This window comes from Lithobates pipiens, unplaced genomic scaffold, assembly GCF_037356315.1.
Source record: "Lithobates pipiens isolate NorthernLeopardFrog02 unplaced genomic scaffold, aLitPip1_a1.2 Scaffold_16, whole genome shotgun sequence".
Taxonomy (NCBI): domain Eukaryota; kingdom Metazoa; phylum Chordata; class Amphibia; order Anura; family Ranidae; genus Lithobates; species Lithobates pipiens.
In genome coordinates, this window is record NW_027507748.1 from 39,866,664 (window position 1) to 39,890,959 (window position 24,296).

At 42.5% G+C, this 24,296-nt stretch overlaps 2 protein-coding genes across 2 annotated transcripts in view; both read left to right on the forward strand.

Moving 5' to 3' along the window:
* The window catches only part of LOC143984092 (uncharacterized), a 39,241-nt gene extending 22,473 nt beyond the window's left edge, over positions 1-16,768 (forward strand). The window contains exons 3-5 of the mRNA XM_077484409.1: positions 3,566-3,620; positions 4,965-5,317; positions 16,272-16,768. Of these exons, the coding sequence (XP_077340535.1) occupies positions 3,566-3,620; positions 4,965-5,317; positions 16,272-16,768 (905 nt within the window). The remainder of the gene's footprint in view (positions 1-3,565; positions 3,621-4,964; positions 5,318-16,271) is intronic.
* A 6,445-nt stretch (positions 16,769-23,213) lies between these two features.
* LOC143984093 (cell surface glycoprotein CD200 receptor 2-like) overlaps positions 23,214-24,296 on the forward strand; it is a 43,350-nt gene continuing 42,267 nt past the window's right edge. The window contains exon 1 of the mRNA XM_077484410.1: positions 23,214-23,549. Coding sequence (XP_077340536.1) covers positions 23,214-23,549 — 336 coding nt within the window. The remainder of the gene's footprint in view (positions 23,550-24,296) is intronic.

Genomic DNA, 24,296 nt, shown 5'->3' on the forward strand with positions numbered 1-24,296 from the left:
CCTGTTGTGGTGACAATTTGTCCAACTTCAACAATCTCACCTTCCTCCTCCTCCTCTTCTGCTTCTGGTGTTGGAATTTCCCCTTCTTTGGGAGGGGTGTGGTCCCTGGTGTCCTCAGACGTCCCGAGTTTTATCTCCCCTATGAGAATGTAAAAAAGGAATACTTAGCACACAGAGGGCAGAAATAGGAATATGAAACTATGCTTGGAAGTGTCGTACAATTGTGTTTTTTGGCCGAGTTCAAAGGTGAGAACATTATTTTGGACACTTTCTAAAGCTGGAATACTTACCTGCAATGTGAACAGATGTAGTGAAGAGTAATTTGGGAAAACATTGTTTTGGGAGTGAGCTAACGAACGATGTTTATTACGAACGATTGAACCCATGAACTTGAAAGTGGGCATTTTAAACTGTACAACATTAAAACAAAGCACATGGAGCACTATGCAAGGAAGAATAACAACATGAACACACGACAACTATTTACTTTTTTGAAGAATTCGCTTGGTACTGATCGTGCTCCCTCAGTTTCAGGTCTGACCAGCCTTTTCTCAGTTGATCCTTGGATCGTCGTACCCCAAAATTTTTCTGAAGACTCTTCACAACTTTAGTCATGATTTTGGCCTTTCTGATATTTGGGTTTAGGTAAGGTCCATACTTCCCATCATAGTCGTTCCTCTTCAATACGTCCGCCATCTCCAACATCTCTCCAAAAGACATATTTGAGGCCTTAAATCTTCTCCCCCAGGATCGGGACGTTTCAGGCTCCGGGTTTTCCTCGCCCTCCTCCTCATTAGTGGAACTATGATTGCGCACCTGCGTTGTCTCCGCCATGTGCTCTCCCCACTGTGCCAAAAGAGAAGGGGCGGGGAATAGTCTAGAAAGAACGCCAGGGGCGGGCGGAAGTTGGGAGGAGGCTGTGGCAAGTGGCAGCCGGGAGATCCACCATCGCCCTCCTCCTCCTGTCACAACTATAGAAGCCGAGCCACAGCCTGGAAGGAAGCCTGGCGGGAAGTGCCTAAGGAAGACTAGAGAGTGATGGCCTGTGCTCAGTCTGGTCTGACAGAAGATGCGGCCTCTTGTAGAACCACAGCCTGGGGACATAGATGGCATCTGCTCTTCCTGATCTCTTGGACTTCTGGACCAGACTGTTCGCCCTGAGATATGTACTCCTCAGGCCACCAATTTTGCATTTTCTAATTAGTTCATGTCTGCCCTGGGGGACAAAGGCTTCGCCAAATTGACCATTTTCTCCAGCGTTGCCTTCCTGTTTATTTGTTTGACACCTAAATAAAGGTTCTTTTGGGTTGAAGAAATACTTGTGTATGTGTTTTACTTCAAAAAGGACAGTTTATTTGTAGACATGTGCAAAAGGAAAAAATCTGTTTAGTTTCATTTCGTTTTAATATTTAATATTTCAACCAAATTCGAAAATATTTCAACCAAATTCGAAAATATTTCTACCGGATTCAAAATGATTTCAACATGATTCGAAATTATTTCAACCACATTCGAAACTATTTCAACTGGATTCAAAAATATTTTGCGACCCGAATTTAGGGCCATGTATCTTGGAGTCACCCCAAATTTGGATACTTTGTAGTGCTAGTTCTATTGTGTTTGTATACCAAATTTGGTGTTTCTAGCTATAAGTGACCCTGAGATATGTGGCCCCAAATTCAGGTCGCAAAATGTAATTCTCTGCTGCAGAAAAGTGCTTGACATTTTGTGACCCGAATTTGGGGCCACGTATCTCGTGGTCACTTGGTGCTAGAAACCCCAAATATGGAGATGTTGTAGTACTATGTCTACTGTGTTTGCATACCTAATTTGGCGTATCTAGCTATAAGTGCCCCCAAAATACATGGCCCCAAATTCGGGTTGCAAAATGTCATTCTATGCTGCAGAAAAGTACTTGGCATATTGCCCATATCTGGGGTCACTTGGTAGCAGGTGATGTGGCAAGTGGACAATCCACAACTTGGTCAAGAGACACTCGTGGCCGGTCACGAGTGCCACGTGACCTGACATGAGTGCCACGTGACCTGACATGAGTGCCTTGTGACCGGCCATGAGTGCCATGTGACCAAGTTGTGGATTGTCCACTTGCCACGTCACCTGCCACCAAGTGACCCCAGATATGGACAATATGTCAAGTACTTTTCTACAGAAGAGAATGACATTTTGCGACCCAACTTTGGGGCCACGTATCTCAGGGCCACTTGTAGCTAGGAACCCCAAATTAGGTATGCAAACACAGTAGAACTAGGGTTTCTATCACCAAGTGACCACGAGAAACGTGGCCCCAAATTCGGGTTGCAAAATGTAATTCTCTGCTGCAGAAAAGTACTTGACATTTTGCGACCCGAATTTGGGGCTTCATAAATCAGGGTTACTTGGAGCTAGAAACCCCAAATTTGGATGTTGTAGTGCTAGTTCTACTGTGTTTGCATACCAAATTTGGGGTTTCTAGCTAAAAGTGGCCCCGAGATACGTGGCCCCAAATTCAGGTAATATTTCGAATTTGATTCGAATTTCGTCTGAATTCGGTTGAATTCATTAGCATTGTAATTCGGTAATTCTGATGCATCCGAGTGTCCAAATAATGAAAATTCGTCCGAATTTCGAATCGGAACAAAACTAAATGCACATGTCTATTTATTTGTGAGTAGGCAGGTACATTTCAAAAATACAAAGTCAAATGAATAACAAGGGGCACCAACACCAAACAACCTCCTGTAGATTAAAAAAGAAAACAATAAATTGAAAAGATAATAATGGTGTTGTTGTAAGTTGACACACAAAACACACCAAAAAAAATGCAAAAATTAGCAAACTGTCATAAAAGGAGATGCTGATTAAAAAAAAACAACCACAAAATAAAAAAATATAAAAAATGGGTATATGTGACGAATTAAAATATTGTATTGCTGAAATGAGTAAAAAGAATAAAGAAATACATTTGGGAAAAGTGTGTGTGAATATGAGCATCAAAACAGCTTCATTCTTGTAGCATTGTAAAGAAAAAGAGAATACGCTGCATTAAAGAATTTTTAACATTGCAGCGTGATGAATGTGCTATATCAATTACGAGCAGTAGTTTTACCTGAGCGAGCGCTTCCGTCTCCGAATTTTATTGTGAGCATGTGTGGCACCTTGTCCGTCGGACTAGGCTACACACGATCGGAACTGACGTGATCGGATCATGTTGTCGGAAAATTTTATAGCCCAGCTGTAAAACTTGGTCCGTCAGATATTCCGACGGAAAAAGTCCGATGAAGCCCACACACGGTCAGATTATCCGACAACACGGTCCTATCGGACATTGTCCATCGGAATATCCGACCGTGTGTACGGGGGCTTAGTGTAACACAAAAATATTTTCTCAAATTTAATTTGTAGAGTTTTCATGATGGGTTTGCTAGTGACCACTGTTTGGCCGCAATATGTAAATTCCGAGAACGCCATTAGATATACAGGATGTGTGATTCTGTTAATAGCTGTGAGTATCGGTGACATTGTCATAGCACATTTCTCCTTTTCAGTGTCATCATCTCACCTGCAGACAATGTATCTTCTGGCTGTCCTGCTGCTTCTATACCGGGATATATCCTCCGCAGGTGAGAGCTTTATATTGGGGGTGAGGAGAGGAGGGTGGGGGCAGGGAGGTTACTGCTATAAAAAACAGAGTATGTATTTAAAGTGTATGTAAAACCAAAAGTTTTATTTTTTTATCTTTGGACAGAGTAAAAAAAAGTGTTTCCCTTTCCTGTCCCAGAGACATAACAGGAAATAAGAGGAAATATCATATAAATGTTTCTAGCTGTATTAATTAACACCACATCCCCTAATTGCATAGAAAAAAATTGTTATATAGAAACCTTGGGACTTTTAGGGTGTTGAATTCTTCTGTCACAGTAATACACCAACGTAATCTTATTTTGTTTAAAAAAATGCTTTATTACAAATCCATTAAAAAGTTTTGGGGTAACAACTCCCCCAAAAACATGAATTCAGCAAACCATATTCATAAGTGAAAACCCATGACAGTCAGGCACATCCCCTCCCCCATAGCATATGTCAGACTAAGCAATGAGCAAGTGTGTGTTATATCACACTTAGGGGTAGGTGATTTTGTAGTCTAATGCCGCGTACAGACGATCGGAAATTTGGCCAGCAAAAGACCGATGAGAGCTTGTGGTCAGAAAATGCGACCGTGTGTATGCTTCATTGGACTTTTGCTGGCCGAATTCCCGCCAGCAAAAGATTGAGAGCAGGTTCTCAATTTTTCCGACAGAAAAAGTTCCGAATGGAAATTCCCATTGTCTGTAGCAATTCCGACGCGTAAAATTCCTACGCATGCTCGGAAACAATTTGAAGCGTGCTCGGAAGCATTGAACTTCATTTTCACGGCTCGTCATAGTGTTGTAGGTCACCGCGTTTTTGACGGTCAAAAGTTCAGCAAACTTTTGTGTGACCGTGTGTATGCAAGCCAAGCTTGAGCGGAATTCCGTTGGAAAAAACATCTAAGATTTTTCTGACGGAAAATCTGCTCGTGTGTACGGGGCATAAGATAAGAACTGAGAGGGCTTATTTGACTGCTTGAGTGTACAATACACAGGGTTCCTTCATGTTTCTGGCAGGATCAGCCGTTTTTTTTTGGGGGGGGGGTTGCATTTGAAATATAAGTAGTCCTGGAACAGGGACGCAAGGAAAGTCGGAAGTGATCATATATGGTTTTGTTACGAGTCAGTAACTGAAAATATAGAAAAGGGTGAGCATGACAGCCAGGTAATTAGTATTTCCAGACTGAGAATGACAATCCACATTTTAATATCAGATAAGGTTCCAGCACTGTCTGCTAAAAAGACTCTGTATATGTACTGTATATAAATATTAGACCAAAATCAACCTGCCTAATTGTAAAGAGTCCTGGTGATAATACATAATGCATGACTTTCAAGGTCAATAAACAGCGTGCTAACAAAAAAAATTTTTTTGATTCTTCTGATTCCAGATGTTGTGGTGGGGAGAAAAGGCAATTCTACAGTTCTACAATGTGGAGAGGATCCTGGAGATGATATAACGGGAGTTATATGGAAGATCCATCACATTAATAATTCTTTGTGTTTATTCTCATATGCTAACCTTGCCAAAAGAGGACCCCAGATATACAACAACTGCAGTACAAGAATGACACGTACCAATCTAAGACTGACCATCCAGAACACCCAGATATCTGATGGAGGAAATTATACCTGTGAGATGACATATGCTGAAGGGACCTTCATCACTACAACTATTTTACAAGTATTAGGTGAGTAATATCTGATTTCACCACAGTGAGAAGGTCAGTTCAGATTTAGCACTACACTTTCTACCATATTGTATATATGCATATCCAAAATCAGAAATATAATCATCCTAATAAAATATAGTTATAGTGCAAAACATTTTCCATTCAGAAAATTTTTTCCCCAAATCAAAGTCCTCAGAAGTCCCTCCTTACAAAAGAGTTCCCCTGCATTCTTTCCTTACAATCAAGGTTCCCAAAGACCCCCTTACAGTGCCTTGAAAAAGTATTCATACCCCATGAAATTTTCCACATTTTGTCATGTTACAACCAAAAACGTAAATGCATTTTATTGGGATTTTATGTGATAGACCAACACAATGTGGCTCATAATTATGAAGTGGAAGGAAAATTATAAATGGTTTTAATTTCTTTTTACAAATGAATATGTGAAAAGTGTGGGGTGCATTTGTATGGCACCCCCCTCCCCCCCCCCCCCCGGAGTCAATACTTTGTAGAACCTCCTTTCTCTGCAATTACAGCTGAAAGTCTTTTTGGAAATGTCTCTACCAGCTTTGCACATCTAGACAGTGACATTTTTGCCCATTCTTCTTTGCAAAATAGTGTAAGCTCTGTCAGATTGAATAGAGAGTGTCTGTGAACAGCAATTTTCAAGTTTTGCCACAGATTCTCAATTAGATTTAGGTCTGGACTTTGACTGGGTCATTCTAACACATGAATATGCTTTGATCTAAATCATTCCATTGTAGCTCTTGCTGTATGTTTCGGGTCGTTGTCCTGCTGGAAGATGAACCTCCGCCCCAGTCTCAAATCTTTTGCAGACTAACAGGTTTTCTTCTAAGCCTATCCTGTATTTGGCTCCATCCATCTTCCCATCAACTCTGACCAGCTTCCCTGTCCCCGCTGAAGAAAAGCATCCCCACAACATGATGCTGCCACCACCATGTTTCACAGTGGGGATGGTGTGTTCAGGGTGATGTGCAGTGTTAGTTTTTCGCCACACCTAGGGTTTTGCTTTTAGGCCAAAATTAAATTTTGGTCTCATCTGACCAGAACACCTTCTTCCACATGTTTACTGTTGTCCTCCACATAGCTTCTCACAAACTGCAACAATGGCTTTCTTCTTACCACTCTTCCATAAAGGCCATATTTATGGAGAGCACGATTAATAGTTGTCCTGTGGACAGATTCTCCCACCTGAGCTGTGGATCTCTGCAGCTCCTCCAGAGTTACCATGGGCCTCTTGGCTCTTCTCTGATGAATGCTCTCCTTGCCCGGCCTGTCAGTTTAGGTGGATGTCCATGTCATGGTAGGTTTGCAGTTGTGCCATACTATTTCCATTCCACAAACATTTTGAAAACCAGTTCACATTTTCCTACCACTTCACAATTATGTGCTACTTTGTGTTGGTCTATTACAGAAAAAAAAACAATAAAATACATTTACATTTTTGGTTGTAACATGACAAAATGTGGAAAATGTCAAGGGGTATGAATCATTTTTCAGGGCACTTTAACTCAAAGTCCTCAATATTCCCACCTTACAATCAAGGTTCCCAGAGCCCCCTTTACATCAGAGTCTACAGAGTTCCCCTTTACATCATAGACTGCAGAGTTCCAACCATACATGCAGAGTTCTCCCTTAGGGCTCATTCAGAAAAGTCCTCCATACATCCACCTTGGAGCTGTGTGCAGGCAGCCTACAGAAATGAATGCAGACACAGTGTCCGCACAGACAAAACTGCATGTGGGCAGGAGCAGATGCACAGATCTGAAAGCAGCTGCTGCATCTGCATCCACTTCTATGGGCTGCCTGCACACAGCTCCAAGATGGATGGACACACAGCAGGCAGCAGCTCTGCATGGAGGACAGAAATCAGTGTCTGAATTTCCCCTTTCATCAGAATGTTCAGAGATCCCATTTACACTGTAAGGGGGAACTATGATGAAAGAAGGCCCTGAGACCTCCAATCCACCAAAAACAAACTGGTGGGGCGGACAGACACCCTCTGTATGGGCGGATCAGGACAGATGCCAGTTGGATGTAAACGGACAGGCGGTCTGTTTACATACAACTACCCATAGAGCAGAGTGGGCTGTGTCTGTGTCTGCTCTGCATAAGGGGACACGGACCTGTTATCCTCCAGCTCTGCTCAACAGGGGATCAGCAGACAGACCCCCTGCTAAGCATAGCAGAGTCTGTCCCTTGTGAAAGGGGTCATTTTGTTGATGTTTTGTTTTGTCCCCATCATCTGCCTTTCAGCAGGGAGAAAGGAAGAGGTTTAGGGGGCGTGAGAGCTGGTGAAAGTTAGTGTGGAGGCAGCAGCTGAAGTTCACATCGCCCGTCTACCTGTCATGGGTCTGCTGTACTGAGCAGGTATGAGCAGGGTGGTGCCAGCATAAGCACTTGGAGGACCCTCGGTTTTAGTGCCCCCCTCTCTTGGCACCCTAAGGTAGCTATATAAAAAAATAGAGGGAGGTTAACCAATAGAGTAGGGTATATCGCAGTACCAACCAGTATTTATCCACACACTCAGTGTGAGCGGGACTCAGTGACCAAAATAGCATATGAAAAAATCTGCACTGTGTCAGAGGAAAGACACAGTACCAAGTGCCACATAGATGAGCCCTGGGAAATAATTACGTGACGTCAGAGGATGTGGGGATACCACATGTGTGAGACTTTTTGGAGCCTAACCACATACAGGATCCCAAAAGCCAATCACGCCTTCAGGCTTTCTAAAGACATAAAATTGTGATTTTACTCCTCACTACCTATCACAGTTACGGAGGCCCTGGAATGTCCAGATAGAACAACCCCCCCCCCCCCCCCCATGACCCAATTTTGGAAAGTAGACACCCCAAAGTATTTGCTAAGAGGCATGGTGAGTATTTTGCAGCTCTCATTTATTTTTGAAAATTAAGAAAAAAAAGAAAAGTATTTTTTTTTTTCCTTTTTTCAATTTTCAAAACTTTGTGACAAAAAATTAGATCTGCAAAATACTCACCATGCCTCTCAGCAAATAGCTTGGGGTGTCTACTTTGCAAAATTGGGTCATTTGGGGAAGTTATGTGCTATCTGGGCATTTCATGGCCTCTGAAACTGTGAAAGGTAGCGAGGAGTGAAATAAAAAATGTACGTCCTTATGCCCTGTACACACGATAGGATTTTCTGACAACAAAATCCATGTTTTTTTTTCCGACAGATGTTGGCTCAAACTTGTTTTGCATACACACGGTCACACATAGTTTGTCGGAAATTCCAAACATCAAGAACACGGTGACGTACAACATGTACAACGAGCCAAGATAAATGAAGTTCAATAGACATTCTGAGCATGCGTGGAACTTTGTGCGTCGGAATTGTGTACACACAATCGGAATTTCCAACACCGGATTTTGTTGTCAGAAAATTTGAGATCCAGATCTCAAATTTTGTGTGATGGAAATTGCGATGGAAAATGTTTGATGGAGCCTACACACGTTCGGAATTTCCGACAACAAGCTCCCATAGAACATTTTCCATTGGAAAATCCAACCGTGTGTACGGGGCATTAGAAAGCCTGAAGGCGGTGATTGGTTTTCAGGGTCCTGTACACGGTTGGAATGCCAAAAAGTCCCACGCATGTGGTATCCCCGTACTCAGGAGAAGCAGCAGAATGTATTTTGTGGTGTAATTCCACATATCACTATGACATGTTTGAACAATATATATTTTAGTGCCAACTTTGTGTAAAAAAAAATATATATATCTATATTTTCTCATATTTGTGGCAAAACTCAACATGCCTCTCAGCAAATTGCTTGAAGTGTCTTCTTTCCAAAATGGGGTCATTTGGGGGAGTTTTGTGCTATTGTGTTATTTCATGGCCTCCGAATCTCTGATAGGTAGTGAGGAAGGGAAATAACAATTTTATGCCCTTAGAAAGCCTGAAGGCGCTTGGTTTTCGGGGTCCTGTACACGGCTAGACTCCCACAAAGTCTCACACATGAGGTATCCCCTTACCCGTACAGCAGAATGTATTTTGGAATGTAATTTCACATATGGCAATAGCATGTTTGAGCAATATATCATTTAGTGACAACTTTGTGTACTTTTTTGTTGTTTTTGGCATTTTTCAATCACTTTTACAAAAATTACACATTCAATGGGCTCAATGTGCCTCTCAGCAATTTCCTTGGGGTGTATACTTTCCAAAATGGGGTCATTTGAGATGGGGAGGGGGGCTGTACTGCCCTGCCATTTTAGCACCTCAAGAAATGAGATAGGCAGTCATAAACTAAAAGCTGCGTAAATTCCAGAAAATGTACCCTAGTAGTAGACGATATAACATATCGAAAAAAATAAAAATTGCAGAGGCAATCAAATACCATCAAAAAAAAGCTCTATTTGTGGGAAAAAAGGACACAAATTTTGTGTGGGTACAGCATTTTATGACCACACAATTACCAGTTAAAGTGGAGGTCCACCCTGAAAAAATGACATAGAAATGCAACAAAAAAATGTAACCTGTGTGGGACCTGTGTGTGCCACAAAAGACAGCCGCCCATTCAGAAATCGCTGAAACAAATTAGGGACTGGAACACCACTTTAAAACAGTGCAGTGCCAAATGGTAAACAGTGCTCTGGTCATTGAGCAGCCAACTCCTACAGGACTGAAGTGGTTAATGATTCCACTATATTTTTCTCCCTTTCCTGAACTCTGAGGATGATAGGGGCATGGAAGGCCTGATCAATTGCCAAGTCCTTGCATATAATTTGCATGATCTGTCCAGTAAAATGTGTTCCTCTGTCATTCTCTATGGTTTCAGTGACTCCAAAGCGGCATATTAGTTCAGAAGGGAGCTTCTTTGCTGTTGTCTTGGCATTTGCTTTAGCCACCGGTCAGGCTTCTATTCAGCTTGAAAACATGTCTACTCACAACAAAACATATTGATATTGGCCTGATTTGGGCAATTGGATGCAATCAATCTGAAGTCTTTGGAAAGGGAGTAGTGGCTTGGCCAAATGTCTTACCCTGGTCGGTTTTCCTGGGTTGTTTTTAGCACAGATTATGCACCGCTCAACAAAGTCTTGATATGCATTTCTGGAGTATTGAATAAACCATCCAGCCTTGCTTATGCTTCTCTCCATTGCCTTAGGGCCTACATGACTTGGGCCATGGGCTAGTTGCATGATCCTCTTCTCCGTTTGAGGTGGGACACATATTCCATTTTCCTTGCACAAGAGTCCATCTTGGTCCTTCTTTGCTCTGTCCCTTTTTATGATTTCATTCCAATCATCAGATGAATATTCTTGGAATTTCTTAATCAGTTCCTTCGCCTTCTGTATTTGTTCTCTTCCTTTTCTTCAATCTGTTACGGACTTCTTATTCCTTTGCAAAATCAGTGATTAGGATCATGATTGCTTCCATTGATGTTTCAGGAGTCTTCCTGGCATTAGGATCAGCCAACTGGTTTCTTTTTTCTTCCATGGGTTATCCTCCAGTATGTTCCTTGACTTTCAAGATGGCTACTTCCTTTGGGAGGGTGACTGCTTCAAAAAGTTCTTATGCATATTTCCAGTTTTGAATTGGTTCTCCTGCAGCAGTTGTGAATCGTCTGCTCTTCCTTATGGGTCCATAATCATGGACTACTTGGAAAGCATACTCGCTATCAGTGTAGATGTTGGCTGTTTGATTCTTTGTGGTATCACAGGCTCTTGTGAGTGCTACCACTTTGGCAACCTGCGCTGAAAGTGATAAAGGGAGTAGTTGGGTCTTAATCACTTCCTCCAATGTTGTCACCGCATATGCCATTCTTGGAACTCCTTTCTACAGATGTGAATACTCTGTAAACAGGATCAGATCAGAATTTTCAAGAGTAGTGTCCTTTACTGGGGAGATTTACTGCATTTCTTCTTCCATGAGTTTAAAGCATATGTGGTCACCCTCCTCTTTGAGGTTTTCTTCTCTCTCTCTCTATCTATCTATCTATATATCCATATATATATATATATATATATATATATATATATATATATATAACACTCAACATTATCAGACCCCTATAATTCTACTCTAGTCTCATGTCAAAAGAGAAGAGGTTAAACACTATAAAAAATTTTGGTACGACAAAATTCAACTTCAGAAGTAATGTCATGTGTTGAATAGTTTTGTATGTATTCTTTAGTTTCTGAGCATGCGTAGTCTTGCACCATTTTTTTGTACCAAAATCGTACTAATGAAACGAAAATCGAATGTTGAGTTTACATCTGACAAAAATGTTATAGTCTACCCGTCCAGCTTTTGTCCCCGACGAAAAAGCAAAATCAGCTGTCTAAAGCACAGAAATCGCCAGACAGCACGTCGTACGAATCTTTCCATCTGATTTTTGTATTGTGTGTACAGTCATTAAGACCCCATACACACAATACAACGTTTGTTGACTAATTTCCTTTAGCTTTACCAAAACCATGTAGTCCAAGGGCCTGCCTGATTGCATACAAATTGAAACTCTTAAGGTTTGACCTAATATTATATGGTTTGGGTAAATCTGAAGACAAAAATCTGCAGAAAATCTAATAGTAATATGGGGTCTTAAGCTTCGTACACACGGTGCGATTGTTGGCCAACCGATCATCGGACTTTTGTCAAAAGGGCATATGCCAGGATCTTGTCTTGCATACTAACGGTGCAACAAACACGAACGTAATTACGCACTACGAGGAATTTCAGCTCTTGCGCGCCACCCTTTGTGGGTGTTTGTAATTTCGACTTTTGTGTGACAGATTTGTGTACTGACTATATGAAAATCTGACATCAAACCGTAGTCAAAAATTTCTAGCCCGCGATCCAACATTTGTTGGCCAAAAATTGGACAGCAATTGTCAAAAGGACTGACTTTTACGGTTACCAGGTTAGAGTTACAGAGGAAGTCTAGTGCTAGAATTATTGCTTTTGCTCTGATGATCGTGGCGATACCTCACATGTGTGATTTGAACACCGTTTACAATTGCGGACGTAACTTGCTTTTCCATTTTTTTTTCTTATTTTTTATATTATTAAAATGGGTTTTTTAAAAGAAAAAAACATTTTGATCACTATTATATGTAAACATCCCTTGTGACAGTAATAGGTGGTGACAGGTACTCTTTATGGAGGGATAGGAGGTCTAAAAGACCTCCAATCCCTCCTTTGCACTTCAAAGTATTCAGATCCCCGAAAATTGTGTATCTGAATACTGTCGATTTTTTAAAATCCGGCGCCATTGGCAGCTGAGTAAACCGGAAATGATGTCATGACGTCACTTCCGTGTTTACATCCAGGAGACTGGAACAAAAGCGTTTCCGGCTTCGTTCCAGTCTGTCACTAGCCGCCGGAATCAGCTGATGTTCGATTGGGCCTTCCAGTGGAACAGAAGGCCCGGGAAGAGCAGTGGAAGGCGGCGAGAGGGGGGGATGTCCCCTCCAGCTCCTCCGGTATAAAAGCTTTTAGCTGCATCGGTTGTTAAACCTGGAAAGCCGATCACCTGCTCTAAACAACGGTACCGGGGTAACCCCCGAAAGCTGAGTACGCACATCTGTGTACACTCGTCGGGAATGGGTTAAAGCTGTAGGCACATATGAAAGCCCCACTATAGGTCTTATTCACAGGAGCTGGCTGCCACCCACCTTCCACAGGTAGTTCCATGGTGAGGGGGATAAAAAAGTTCCTTCTCCAGACCGGGACTTTAGGACAGTGCCCTCCAGCAATGATTAATCTTCCCCAGGCCCTCAGCTCAGCACTGTTATGGATGATATGTTTCTTTAAATGCAACTTTATGGTGCATCTCTATTGTACTTCTTCCTGTGTGGTGTTTCCTGTTCCTGCTGGGTCATTCAGTAAACATGGCTTCTGTACAGTAATGGCTTGTGCTGTCTCTTTGCATATATCACATCAAACAAGCACCTGCTGAGGCCCAAACTGCAAATCTTGTCTTAGTAGAGCTGCCTCCCAGGGGAACTGGAAAAACACTCAGGACTCTCAAAATATTGATCACCCCCTCAGCCACCTGGACGCCCCCTTCCAGGGATTGGCTGAAACATGATAAATATTCATAACTGGACATTTGACTCTCTCTGCCCTACTGTATATTCTGGAAGCTTCTCCTAGATGTAGGTAGGAGAAATCAAACACCCAGCATAGGAAGCCCCGACCAACCAAAAACTGCAGATCGCTGCTCCGCTGACTACAATAAGGCCAAAAACCTAATTTAGCCTAACAACCCAAATAGAGGACAGTGCAACACTTTACATATTTAGTAACCAGGCTTATTTATTGAGATTTCCTCTGTGGATAAGGTATGAGTACTGGTAGTCTCTTCCCTATTCTGGCCACCTCTTTCCATCACCAGGTACAGGGGGGAAAAAAAACACTAAATTGCTCTTCCGGGGGAAAGAGTAGAATATTTATATATTTATGTACATGCTGCATTTACTGCAAAATTTTATTACACCTTTTGCTATCTTACATTCTGGATAACAAAACCAAAGTAAAAATGAAAGTCTGTTTAATGGCTCTTTAACGCTTACCACTTTTCAGAGGGCTTTATAACAGCGACTAGCAGGTGTTCAGGAGGCAATACTTGTTTTTTGGGGAGTTTTTTGTTTTTTGCAAAACAGAAAATTTTACATTATGGGACCATGCCTCAACTGCAGCCCAAGTGAAAAACATTTGCAGTGGCCAAGGCATGTGTACAGCCCTGTCAGGCAGTATTGTTAGAACTGTGGTAGGTATCCAGGACCCTCCCCCAGCTGCCAGTGTGTAAGTCTGTGCCACAAGAGAACACTCACAACAATTAATGCCAGCAGCATAATGCGGCGTGGCCATCTATTTCCCAAACAGGAATATGTCCAAGATGATTGCGAGTCCTAAGCTTTCGTCTGGAACCTTTCCCTGCTGCTAATGTCCCTGATAGATGGATGACCTGTCCCTACACTACTCACACATGACATGTGTGTCAAACCTGAGAGCCAGGGCCTTAAATAGGCTCTGCCTGACCCAAGACGGCTGCTAGGGTCACATGGAGTGGCAGCATCCAATCGGATAGCTTCCCCAGTGACCCTGGAAACCATAGAGGAATCATGTTCCTCCTGACTTCCTCTCTCAGTACTATGCCACTCTGGTTGAGCGCCACCTGCAGTGGAGAAAATAGACTGCACCTGCCTACAAGCTCTTTGGCAGTTAGAAAGGCCACTTTCTGTCTTTTTCCTGTAGCCAGTCCTTGTTTGCACTAGTGTCCTCCTAGGTCTTCCAATATTGTAATTCTTCTTACAGTATTCTGTGAGCTTTAATTTTAATTATGTGTATCTTTTACTTCCCCTGTACCTCTGGTGCATGAAACCCGAGACTAACAGAGCTGCAGACAGGAGAATTTACATTAGCTGTTCCTCTCTTCCTTATAATTTCTTTTATTTCAGGTCTGACACTCCCAATAGGGGAATGACTTGAATCACATTGGGTGCAGGAGTGGTAAACAATTAAATTGGAAGTCCAGGCAATTTTTATATTTTTTTAGTGGGCAAAGATTAGAACTCCATTTTGAGTTATTACTGAAACCAAAGAAGTCACGACATTGGCTTGGGCTCACACAGTACAATGCTGCAGAGAATGGCTCTGATGTCATAATGTCACCTCGGTTCTCTGCAGTATTTAGGATTGTCCTTGTCGGAAAAGAGGACCATGTTGTCATGTGACTGTCCAAAGGACACCAGGAAAAGGTATGTATGCTGAAAATGTAAAAAACATAATGGGAGAGGGTGGTTGGATCCGGGGGGGGGGGGGGGGGGGAGAGAAATGTTGTTACTCCTGGAGTTGGGTTTTAGGAGAAATATTGTATAGGTGTACTTCCCTCTTTATTTACCTTTCATTTCCTTTTAGCGTGGTAGTATTTAGGCTTTGGTACTGTTTATAGTCGTATCTTGTATACAGATATGATTAATATTAAGTCTATGGCCACCCTATCAACACCAATACTAGCCCACGAAGACTTATTTCTGACTTCTGTAACTCCAAATGCATCCAAAACCAGCATTTACCAGCTTCTGTATAAACTTACAGTATTCAATGAAAGTAGGTTTCCTGGTTTGTTTACATCAGTGGTCTCCAAACTGTGTGGTCCTTTGCTTGCTTTTATCTGACACTTGGGGCATTATTTCATTCACTGATACCAACAATGGGGCTTAATTCAACCCCACTGAGACCAGTGAAGGTGCCCAATTCCTTCCCTTGGCACCAACGATGAGGTACAATTCCTCCCAATGACACCAGAAATTGGGCCCAATGACACTAATGATGGGGTATGATTCCTCCCACTGACACCAGCAAAGGGGCACAATTCCTCCCAATGACACCAACTATGGTGCAGCATTCCTTCCAGTGATGCCAAAAATTGGGCCCAATGACACCAATGATGGGGCACAATTGCTCCCAATGACACCAACGGTGGGGCACAATTTCTCCCACTGACACTAAAGGGGCATTGTTTTCTGCCACTCAAATCAAGACCTTTTCCAGCCGCTCTAAAGACTGCTGGACAGTAAACTGGCCCCCTGTTTAGAAAGTTTGGAGACCCCTGGTCTACAGAAATCCTTAAAAAAAGAATTCCTGGTATGGATATTTTTACAAAGTTGCATTGGTCCAGAAATTGGAACCCAGACGCTAGTGCAGATCACTGAAATAGTGGTGTCTATTACATTGATTTCCAGCTTCTATAGGGATTACACAGATATTTAAATACTTTCTTACATTGGTCCAATCGGGACAAGCGTAACTGTGTAAAACATATCCATACCTGACATCTTCTTTATTATATTAAAACTCATTTCCTACTTCTAATATGCATTTCAAATAAAGTTTTATCTGTACATCTGACAAACCATTGACAACAATTATTTAGTAATATATGGTTTAGTAATGCGTTCTTCTTTATTTCTCCAGCTCAGCCCTCTGTGTCTCTGGATAGAAACAGTGATGGATCTCTGGAGTGTAGAGCCATTGGTGGATTCCCGGCTGCAGAGATCTCCTGGATCCCACATTCAGATTATATAAACACATCAGAAATTAAAGATTTGGATGATACTTGGACAGTGATCAGTACATACAAGTCTGATGGAGACAACGTGACATGTCTTGTGTCTCATCCCACATTTGTGAATGGCTGGAGCCAGTCTATTGTATTATCAGGTAAAATTGGTGAATGTATGGAAAGTATGTTAGATTCTCCTAATGGACATATACCTGTACATCCAGCCTTCTTACTCTACAACAGTGATTCTCAACCAGGGTTCCTCCAGAGGTTGCTAGGGGTTCCTTCAGCATTGGGCAATTTCTGCCTCTCAGATAAGTTCCCACTCACACCATTGATCTTTTTAGCTATCTGTAAGGAGGTAGTTCTTCCCAATGACCACAAGTGTAAGGACCGTTCTTCTCACTGACCATCACACTAATGTATCATGAGTTGTAGATTTCTAAGTTTTAGCAGGGGCTCCCCGAGACCAGTGAACTATTTCAAGGGTTCCTCTGTGTTGAAAAGGTTGAGAAAGGCTGCTCTACAAGGTGTACAATCGAAAGCCAAAATGTTGAAGGATCCCACTCTATGGACCTCAAAGTTCTTTTCCATATAGCTCAAGCAGACACAACCTAAATTATGCTGGCAGCTCTGCTTAGAGGCGGCTCTCTAATTAGGCAAAATAGGCGTTTTCCAAAGGCCTCGCACTCACAGGGACCTTGCGGCCACCTAATTTGCCTAATTAAGAGCTGCCTCTATGGCTGGCAGCAAGGTTCTCCACGCCATCAGCACAGTGCCAAGTCCCTGCCAGTCTGCTGTGCAACCCGCTCAATTGCACTAGTGAGAGATCTACATGGTCCGTGGAGAGATAGCGGGCTGCGATCGGGACTGGTTCACTTAGCGACGGAAGCTCACTGACAGCTCCGGATCACAGATAGAGCTGCTCTGCAGAACTAGCACCGCCGCTGACAGTTCCCCCCTCCCCTCCCACACGGACAGGAGAGGAAAGCTGCTTATGCTCCTCCTCATCCTCATTGCTGGATCTAGGGGATGCTGGGGTGGGCTGTGCCTCCCAGCCAACACCTACCACCGTGGATATTGTGCCTGGGCAGGTTTGATAAATGTCAACTTAAAGAAGCTGTCAGGGCCTAGCATCTCCCCCCTCCTTTTAGCCACAGGACAGTAAGGAGAGATATATTGATTTGCTCCACCTCCTCCCACCCCTCTCCTCGGTGTCTGCTCCGCCCAAACACCAGTACTGTGCACGAGAAAGGGGTGATAAAGTGGGAAATTTTGAAGCACTGCGGGCGGCAGATCCATCTGGCTGTAAGATTGCTGCTGTCTGATCCTGCAGAGACCAACCTGGGGTAAGGGAGCTCTACACTACCACTGGACTCTCTCCATCTCCCTCCCTTCTCTCCCCCATCTAGAACTTATGGACAACTAAACTCTCACATAAGGGGGCACTCCGCCAGGTTCTGACATAAGGGGGCACTCCGCCAGATGCTGACATAAGGGGGCACTCCGCCAGATGCAGACATAAGGGGGCACTCCGCCAGGTGCTGACATAAGGGGGGACGCCGCCAGGTGCTGATGTAAGGGGGCACTCCGCCAGGTGCTGATGTAAGGGGGCACTGTGCCGTATTATGATGTAAGGGGGCACTGTGCCATATTCTGATGTAAGGGGGCACTGTGCCATATTCTGATGTAAGGGGGCACTGTGCCAGATTCTGATGCAAGAGGGTACTCCAGCTCTTTCTTTCTTTCTTTCTTTCTTTGGTGCTATTCTTCACCAGGCAACATTACTCCCCATGCCCATCCCTAACGTCCCCTCTCCAGTCCCCTTGACCCTCATCTATTTGCCTCTCCCCATCCTTTCCTCATGCCAGCACAAATCCTCCTCCATTTGTATCCCTATAAAGAGCAGGCTCCCCCAGTTTCACTCCAGTTCTCCTCTACCAATCCCCCATCTCCTACCCACTCACCCCCCCCCCCCATTCCGTCTCCCCTACCCCATAGTTCCCAGCCCTGTCCCCCACCCACATTTTTTTAGGGACTAAGGAAGAACCCCCGAGACATCTTACTATTGCTGCTGCTTGTGTGGGTGGGATGTGTACTGCACCAATCCCTGCTGACCCGACTCTCCTATTCTTCCCGCGTGATTGGTGCAGTGGACATCCCACCCACACAAGCAGCATCAGTAATAAGATAATCCACCTCGGGGTTCTTACTTAACCCCTGCAAAGTGCCAGAAGAGAGCCAGAAACTCTGGAGGGGAAGGTAGAGGGGTAGGTGTCATTCCAGTGTAGATTTAGACCAATGACAGCCTGCTAGAATATTTAAGATCTATGACATCTCTGCAGCTCTGCTTGAGTAGGCCAAATCTGTATTATACATTACTGCCCCTAAACTGTACCCTCCTGCCCTCTGTACTGTGCCTACTTACCCTCCCACTGTACCCTCCTGCCCCTGTATTGTGCCCACTTACCCACTGTACTGTACCCTCCCTATACAGTTAACTTGTATCAATTGAATTATTTTGCCAATTACAGGAGTGAGTGGGGCCTCGTGTCTAAGCTTTGCCTAAGGCCTCACAAAGCCTAGAGTTGCCTCTGGCTCTGCTCTCATTTCAGAAGTGCAACAGTGTTACCACCCCATCAATAGAAGCGGCATTAGGTGGACTTCACTGGCGGGCCCAATAGGTATTGATGGACTTTGTAGGGGGCCTAATAGAAAATTTGTATAAGTATAAATGTCTTTATAATTTTATAAGTGCTGCAGTACATATTTACTTCACTGGACAGCCATAGTTCTACTTTAAATACCCCATAGGTAGGATATTCCCTTACAGCAGGGGTGCCCAACCAGTGGCCTGGGGGCCACATGTGGCCTGTGGAGCCTTCTGATGTTTCCCGTGACCTCCTGCTTTGGTATAGCAGGTTCTCATGCCCTGATCATGGGTTGCCGACCCACCATCCCAGAGCATCAGTGTTTTAAATGAAGGCAGCGGTAGAGGAAGCAAGCAGCTGCAGATGGAGCAGAGACGCATTTGCCGATGCTTCCTGTATAGCGGCGGCTCCTGTCCCAATCGGAGGGATACCAAATGCATTCTGCCTGGGACAGCAACAGCCAGCGATACCTGAATTGAAGGCCATTATTAAAGGTAAGCTTATTACTAAAAGCAGTGTATATATGGGCATATCTGTTCTGCAGTGGTTACTGGGCTGCTTTCATATAAGGATATAAAAGACATTAATGGCAAAGTGCAGCTAACCTGCAGGAAATCCACAGGTGCACCGTACTGCACCCGCAGTGCAGGTAAACTGCCGCACATCAGTGTGAAAGCAGCCTTAGGCCCCTTTCACATGATTGGCTCAAAGCACGCGGACCCTCCATTCACCTCTATGGACGGACTTGTGTCCATTTGCACCCACCTACCTTCAATCCGATCCACTAAAAGAAAAAAAAAAACAGAAGGGGATCCCCTTACATCTGGTTAGATCAGATAGGGGGGCCCACAGAGTAGAGCGGGCTGTGTCCATGTCCGTGCATATACAGTGCAGACACGGATCAGTCTTCCGTCCGCTCCATTTATTGTGGCCCGCGACCAGTTACCAAGTGGCCCTCGCTCTTCAAGAGGTTGGGCACCCCTGCCTTACAGGTTGGTTAGGAAAAAATATATCTTTGCTAGTAGTAATGCATAGCAGGAAATTCTCCTCTTTAGATTGATGGAGTGGATCCTATTTTTTGTTCTGCTGGCACAAATATCTTATGCGTGTCATCATTAAAGTGTATGTAAAACTTAACACTGAACTTTTCTGATTTTCTCCCTTTTGGTTTATGAAATATACTATTGAAAGTGTTTTGATATCTGTTCAATAAGTAGAAAAAAAACGGTCTCTCCACCTGTGCTGCACTGTTATCAGTTACATTATTCTGATGATTACAGAACTACATCCATCCATAGCTCAGCCTGTTGCCCCAGAACCTTCCATAAGCCCCTCACTGGAGACCTCCAGCCTGGTCCTGCCTCTAGATATCCTAAGACCTCTGAGAAGAACTTTTACGGCCCCTCTCTGCCTGATGCTTTATTAACCACTTCCTCTTCTTCTCTTGGGGCCTGAGGCTCCCCCTAGGCCTCTCACACCCACCTAATGCCCTCTCTGCTCTAATTTGTGGCCCCTGAGCAAAGTCACCCTGGGGCCCTTTAGTGGACGTTGTTGTTCAGGTACCCCATTAATGCCTTTGCCATTAGCTGTTCTGGGGGCCATACACTATGAAGCCAAACTTACCTTATTAGCCATTCCTCCAGATGTAGAGCCAATGGTGCGCTATGTGCTACATGCATATTATAGTGCCTCTTATTGAAGTCTGTTTATATTACCTTTATACTTTGACTGTCTGCCTCTTGTTGCTAAGACTTAAAGGTCTGTTATTAATGGGGGGGGGGCATGATTATGTGGGTGAGGGCTTCCTGCAGGAGTCATTGCACCATGCAATGGAAACTGTATGTTTCTTTAGATAACACTATTTTCTTTTCTTTTGTCTTTAGGTAGAACACATTATTTTTTGAGGATTATTGCCCTCACCATCTTCAGTTGTCTTGTCATAGGACTCTTTTTATACTGCAGATACAAATCCAAGGCAATTCCTATGTAGGAATAGAGACATCATCTAAAGTAGAACTCTGGAGGATATTTGCAATCCAATGGATCAAGTAAATTAAGCACAAATCACCAGAGGCCTTTTTACCACTCCTGATGGTTCAATGAAGGACAATGTCTGTGGTCTCCTTCCAGTATCTCTGAAGTCTCTGATGCAGCATTACTGGAACAGCAACCCAGAACAATAGAACAGCGGCTGCCAGGAACAACAGCTCAGTTCATTGGTTGAGCCAGCAGCCTTGGCATAAGACACACAGCTCAGTCCTTGTTATATTCTTAATATCTACATTTTAATTGGCTTTATTATACTTTATTTAGAATATGAATTCTCAATAATTGTGTGTATGATAGCTTTGGATTAATATCTCCAGATGGTGACATGCTGAAATTGAAAAAGTAAACATTTAAAACTTGTCAGGATTTTGATGAATATTGTAAATCTTATATATGCTTTTAAAGACATATTCCTGTATGTAACTGATATTTTGTTTAGAGTCTTGAGCTATTCCCTTCCCCCCCCTCTTCCTGTCATTAGAATGGTCAGCCATGTATGATTGATACCAGATGGTAGATAGCTATGGTAACCACTCTTTAGCCCACACCCTTGTGAAGGAGGGTTTATTCTTTTGGCGCAAATTTAGAAGCTTTGGTTTATATAAGCAAAAGCTGGTTGGAAGGACGGTCTCTTGGATCGACACTCAGCTCTGAATATATCATACATCTCAGAACACACACTTTCAGCTATTCTTCCGCATACAAAGGGTTATTCCGGCATTTTAGATAGAACAATAGAATACATGTTTTAATGCTAAGATTTCTTCTATCTTTTAAAACGAATGAACTATACTAGAATTTTATCATTGTACAATAAAACACACATTTTGATTTATGCTGACTCAGAACTAATTAAGGAAATTTGTCTCACAATCTCAAGCTTATCAACCAAATATATATATAAGACAGATATATATATATATATATATATATATATATATATATATATATATATATATATATATACACATATTTTTACATTGGCGAGCCAGCCAGTCAATCATAAGTTGGAAGTTTTTTTTCAACTTCCTTCCTTTGATCAGAGGGGAAATAAGTGATGAACAGAAATTAACTTCGCAAAGATTGAAAAGAACCTAGAAGAAAATTATGATATTGATGATTGTGAAAGACCGGAGAATTTCAGATATACAGAAGTCTTGACAGACGGTTGATTTTGGGTCCAGCGGGAAAACGGAAAAGTTTTATATTTGGTGAGTAGCAAAGTAATATGGAATTTGTAAATGTTTTAGCTGATGAAAGTAAATTAGAATTTACAGGTTTATCGAAACAGGTCTCTGATGCTGCTTTATGGAAATCTATGTATAATCAATGCTTGCAAGCAAATACTGACATTGAGAAGGATAGAGTCTCATTAGTTAAAGCGGTTCTGCACCTAAAATAAAAATATTAAAAGCCAGCAGCTACTAATATTGCAGCTGCTGACTTTTAATAAAATCACACTTACCTGTCCCAGGGTCCAGCAATGTCGGCGGCAGATGATGAGCGATCGCTCGTCTCGCTGCTGCCCCCGCCGCCATCCTCTGTCAGGGAATCGGGAAGTGAAGCATTACTGCCCGGTTCCCTACTGCGCATGCGCGAGTCATGCTGCACGTCACTTATGGATCCCCGCTGTGTCTCTGGGAACTGTGTGTTTCCCAGAACACAACGGGGGGGGGGCGGAGCGTCTGCGGGGGTCTGCGGCGGTCTGGCCGGAAGTGGGTGCAGTTACCTGGATTATCCAGGTAACTGCACCCCCCCTCCCCCCTGAAAGGTGCCGATTGTGGCATCGGAGGGGGGGAGGGATCAGATTAGCGGAACTTCCCCTTTAGAACCGCTTTAAAACAAAGAAAAAATTACGTAATGTAATAAAGTTAATTCAAATTTTTAATACTATGGTGTTTGATATGCCAGGAAATCAAATGCAAAGTGTAACAGAGATTGCAGAAACGCAGGAGAAGATATATATTGAACAATTATTGACTGAAAAGGTTGAATTGGAACATAAAATGAATGCATTATTGCAATCGTTTAAAGAAAAAGAGTCAAATAGTTTTTTTGACTCAGGAAAAGATTGAACATGAAAATATCATAAGTCTACTTAAAAAACAATTACTGCAAGCTCAGTCTTCTGCACATGGTCAGTGTTCAACAAAAATGGAGGATCTTGAACATGTGACAAAGTCGGATTTGAGAGTTAATGATGTTGACTCAGGAATTGAAATAATGTCTTCTGATGAGTCAATTATTAATATTTCCTCAGACAATGAAAGTGTGAAGTCAATTGACTTCAATAATACTGATATTAGACAGAAATGTAAATTTACATCGCCATATGCTCAGAGGAAAGTTTATGCAAAAAGAGCAACTCTTAAATGTTTTGTTTGCAAACGAGAGGGTCACATATCCAGGTTTTGTTTGTTGGATAATAATAATAATAATGATATACAAAAGAGGTTGTATTATCTGAAAACCATGCCAAGGCGTCATGAGGTATATTCTGTACGCTGGTGTAGTAATTTGAAGTATAGAGGTCATAATAATCAAATTTATTTCCCTTCTAAGACCCAAATGCAAAGATTGGAAACTGAAAATAGTCCATTAAGACAGGAAAGGTATCATTATGTAGCATATAACACTGTGAAAAACAATGTTAGCAGTCCTTAAATGAACCGCATGGATGGTAAGAATTTTCTGGTTGATGTTTACTTGCTATGAATAAAGTTATGATTTGAGCTTCAGAGATTTGGTTTTGATGTTTGGAATATTATAGAGGACTTTGATATATTTTTAATATTTTCAAGGATAATCCTCTGGAGTATTGTTTTTCATTAATTTTTCCTTGTTATGATTATTATGTTTGTTTGCTTTTTTTGTTTTGTTCAAGCTGAACTTTGAAAGGTTTAGTTCACCTGAAAAAGAAGGGTAAAGAACAGCTTTGTACTCAGTTCGTAACTGAATACATTTTCAGCTTGGTAATCAATTAGCAACTGAATCCCTTATGTTTAAGACAACAGAGAGTTAGCTGTAGGCAGTAGAACTACAGACACAGTCAATTAGCTAAGAAAATAGATTTGTATGGAGAATTAGTAGTTCAACCTGAAATGGTCTCAATTTATGTTCTGAAGAAAATAGACACACATAATTCTTAATTTGTAGAGAAACATGAAGGAGTGATTTCTTTGCGTTTTTCTTCGGGTGTCACAAAATTATTATTTTGGGTCAGTAGAACATAAGTTT